A 4,399-nucleotide genomic window follows, 5' to 3' on the forward strand; every position below is an offset into this window, starting at 1 on the left:
TTGTAAAAAATCATGAAATAAAAGAAAAATGTAAAAGGAAATCAAACTTACCGGCGTGAATTAAAACGCGGTTTAGGTTTAAAAGTACAATAATAAAACAGTTAACAAAAATCGCGAAGATGTAAAATATTGCTTATAGCTTGAATCGAATATAATAAAATTAAAAAAACATTTGATCGAAGAAGAAGAAAAAAATGTTTAGGTAAAATATTAGTGCTGCCATCTATGAGAAACAATTAGTAAAAAGGTAATAAAATTGAAATAATAATAAAAATGTTTAACGGATTGAATAAATTAGCAGTCTTAAAAAAAAAAAAGTCATTAATAGGGAAATTAATTTAAAAGTCAGTCTGTCAGGATAGAAAGCCGTTTATAGACTTATCCTTCATTCATAAATTCTAACATAATTTTACAGAATACACATATCCATACATAATACATCCCACAGAATACACATATCCATACATATACCTTACATAATTTTAAAGTATACACGTATCACCTGCATTAATTATATATATATATAAATAAAATATATACAGATAAAAATATATTATTTTAATCTATTGTAGTTTAATTAGTTAAATACATTTAGTTTAATAAAAATATGTCATTAGTTCATTTTCAATCCATAATAATGTCCATAATTTTCCTAAATTAATTTTTGACGTATCATTAACCAGTAGAACTCCTCCCATCTGAAAATCTGAGGTTGTCTACTGCTCTGCTTTGGAAACAGGAGTAAAAATATTCTTAATTAGGGAAAATTGAAAAAAAAAATAGCAAGACTTTTTCAACCTAAACCAATGCAAAGCGGTTAACTTCACATCTCTGTGGCTTATCTTCGCCAGCGGACAATTTCACCTTGATCAAAATGACAAGCTATCAGCCCATGATATTTGTACACAACTAAATATGATTTTAGAGAAAAGAGTTTATTATTTTGCCTTTTAGGTTCGATTAAACGGCTATAAAATATCGGGTTGATCGGTTAATTTTAAATAGGGTCTATACTGGATGAATAACGTCTTTAAAACATCGGGAGAATTGTACAATTCTATATATGGTCTATATTGGTTGAGTAACGGCTAGAAAATATCGGGTGAATCGAACAATTTTAAGTAGGGTTTATATTGGCTGAATAACGGCTGCAAAACATCGGTTGAGTCGGACACTTCAATATCAAACCGACATTGGCTGAATAACGGCTATAAAATATCGTGGGGAATCAACAAATCTGTTAAGGGCCGATATCGGAGAAATAAGGGCAATAAAATATTGGATTAATCGAACTATTCTATATAGGACCCACATTGGTTGCAAAACAGCTTTAAAATATCGGGTGAATCGAGCAATTCTATATGGCTTATATTGGCTGAATAACGGCTTTAAAATCTTGGTTGAAAATCGGCATAAAATATAGGTTGTATCGGACAGGTTCTACATTGGTAGAACCTTTCCGTTATAACGAGATTTTAGGTCCTGCGCTGGTAGAATAACCGCTGTAAAATATCGGGCAGTCGAACGAATATTTAGGTTCTGCATCGGTAGAATAACAGCTATAAAATATCGGTTGAATCGAGCAATTCTATACGGCTGATATTGGCTGAATAACGGCTTTAAAGTCTTGGTTGAATCGAACAATTCTATATTGATCTGAGATGGGTTGAATATCGGCTATAAAATATCGGTTGTATCGGACAGGTTCTACCAATGTAGAACCTGTACGATACAACGAGATTTTAGGTCCTGTATTGGTAGAATAACCGCTATAAAATATCGGGCAGTCGAACGAATATTTAGGTTCTGCATCGGTAGAAGCAGCTATAAAATATCGGGTGAATCGAAAAATTCTATATATAGCTTATATGGGTTGAATAGCTGAATGGGTTGAATTGAATCGGAAAATTTTTTGAATGGTTTATATTGGATGAATAACGGCTATAAAATATCGGGTGAACTTAACAAAACTGTATAGGGCCGATATTGAGTAAATAAGGGGAATAAAATATCGGGTGAATTTGACAATTTTATATAGGATAAACAACGGCAGCATAGTAGCTATAAAATATCGGGCGAATCAGACATTTCTATAATGGTAATATAATGGCCCTTTAAAACCTTGTAGAGCCAAGAATGGTAAATATTGGCCCAATAAGTTCCTAAGGTATTTTTCTGCTAGGGTAAGGATAGAGAAGTTCTTGTGATAGACACATGTAGTTCAAATATAACTTAACATATTACTTAGTCACTTTTTTCGTGAATAAAACGTGAATTAAATCCTCTTATAATTTATAGAAATAATAAAATATTAAAAAAAAAATACTTTTTCTAATATATCCAAGCTCGAAACCAATGAATGATGCATATCAACGTAATTCACAACAGCAGACTTGAAACGTTTTGCGTTCAAGCAACCTAAAAATACAAAGAAAGCTTTTTTAACCTTTTAGTGTCAAACATTTTTTTTATTATTTATAAAAACAAGTTTTGCGCGGTTTGAAATGGTAAAAAGTTATAAAGGTACAACATATACTTATATATTTGTAATATTGATAGTTTAACTAAGTAATATACTTACTGTTTTACATTATCATCAAAATTTTCCTGCTTTTTTTTTAAAAAAAATTTATGCATAAAAAGATAAACTTTAATAATGTAAGAATTAAATTACTTTCATACATAAAATTTTTAAAAAAAATTCAAGTACTGTAATGTTTACAGCCCAGAAGCAGAAATACAATTAAATACTAGATGATGAACACTACGATCCACAGATAAGAAATATTATTCGCTGTACTTCGCAGTTGTCTAATGAAAATTCTCAAATTTGAAGTGTCAATCTGGAAACAATTTAAGAAATACTTCGATGCAAAATATCACCTTCGAAATAAAAGGATACCTCCCTCAGGTGATTGTCAGAAGCTGATGTCATTTGGAAAAGTAGCAACATTTTAATGTTCATCTTAAATATTAGTCAATGCAAATTTTACATAAAAACAAATCGGATCATTTCTGAAAGCTTTCAAAACACCAAAATTGCCCTACAAAATATAAAAACAGTTTCGGTCGTTAATTACAAAAAGTACACTAAACTTCAAACATAATATCACAGAAACAGTCTACATTTTAACGTCCAAAAAACTCCAAGAGAGATCATAAAAATTAAAATGCTGATATCACGGAATTTTATTCGTAATGAATGCCAGGTCAAACTTAATAATTAACGACCACGCAGTAGATATAGAATCTATTAATATTCACAACGAATGGTACCAGGTTCACATTAAAAGTCATTACAGTAGGTCAAAACTGTTTCCCTTTTACATTCTGAGAGCCGCCGGCAATAAATGAATCTAATTTTTGTGTTATGCAATCGAAAAAATTATCCTTTCAACTTCAAAAAGGACTTTTTTCAACTATATTTGTAATCTATACATAATAATAAACGCGGCTGTGTGTGTGTGTCTGTCTGTAATCACAATATATCGCCCCAGAAGCCTCGCCCAGACACGAAACTCGGCACATAATTGTGTTTTGACTAGGACTGGGCGATGTTAAGATTTCAGCATCGTGATGCATCGCCACTCAAACATCGTGATGTTTCGATACATCGCGATGTCAAATTACTATTTCACATTTGGTTTTGCCAAATTTTGCATTCTTGCACACCTTTACTTTTTTTTATTTGATGCTATACTGTAAAGTAAGACTAAATCTAAAATATTAAATATATATATTAGATTTTTAGAATTTAAACTTTGTGTGTTTGTGGAAAAAGGAGAGTAAGATTTCAAGGGGGATAGTCAGAAAAAATTTATAAAAGTGAAAATCTGCCAAAATGCATCAAATTTACATTATACGAACTATATTCATTTTATAGGTATTTAATTTCAATAAAGTTATATAATCAATAAGAGAAAAAAGTAAAGATAGGAGTAAATTAAATATATGACTTTATATCCGGGTATATCAATGTTTAGTAAATTGATTATTTTCTTCTTTTGTATTAAAATAATTCGATAGACTGTCTTTTTCAATTTAAATAAAACACATCTTTTCAAACTTTTCTGAAAACAATCTGAAGTTTTTAAAGTAAAGAAAGAGGGTATTGAATAAATAGTTAACTAGTGAAACGAATAATTCATTAAAATTTTACATGCAGCTTAAAAAAAATGAGAAATTATCTTCAAGGATGAATTAAAAAAAAAAAAATAGTATTTCAACCTTAGCCAACAAAAATTGTCGTTAATTTTCAACATTCTTAAAGATGGTTAGGTATCTTAGACAAAAACACATTAAAAAATTATTACATTAAGAAATAATTTTTCTAGAAAATAAAATTAGAAGAAATTGGTGCATTTTTTCATCTCTCATATTGTAATAAATTTATCTTAAC

At 29.6% G+C, this 4,399-nt stretch overlaps 1 protein-coding gene across 1 annotated transcript in view; it reads right to left on the minus strand.

The window, feature by feature from the left end:
* Positions 1-4,399, minus strand: part of LOC107443515 (hypoxia-inducible factor 1-alpha) — a 188,800-nt gene that overhangs the window by 47,575 nt on the left and 136,826 nt on the right. Inside the window, exon 5 of the mRNA XM_071178536.1 lies at positions 2,327-2,418. Coding sequence (XP_071034637.1) covers positions 2,327-2,418 — 92 coding nt within the window. The remainder of the gene's footprint in view (positions 1-2,326; positions 2,419-4,399) is intronic.

This window comes from Parasteatoda tepidariorum, chromosome 1 (genome assembly GCF_043381705.1).
Source record: "Parasteatoda tepidariorum isolate YZ-2023 chromosome 1, CAS_Ptep_4.0, whole genome shotgun sequence".
NCBI lineage: Eukaryota > Metazoa > Arthropoda > Arachnida > Araneae > Theridiidae > Parasteatoda > Parasteatoda tepidariorum.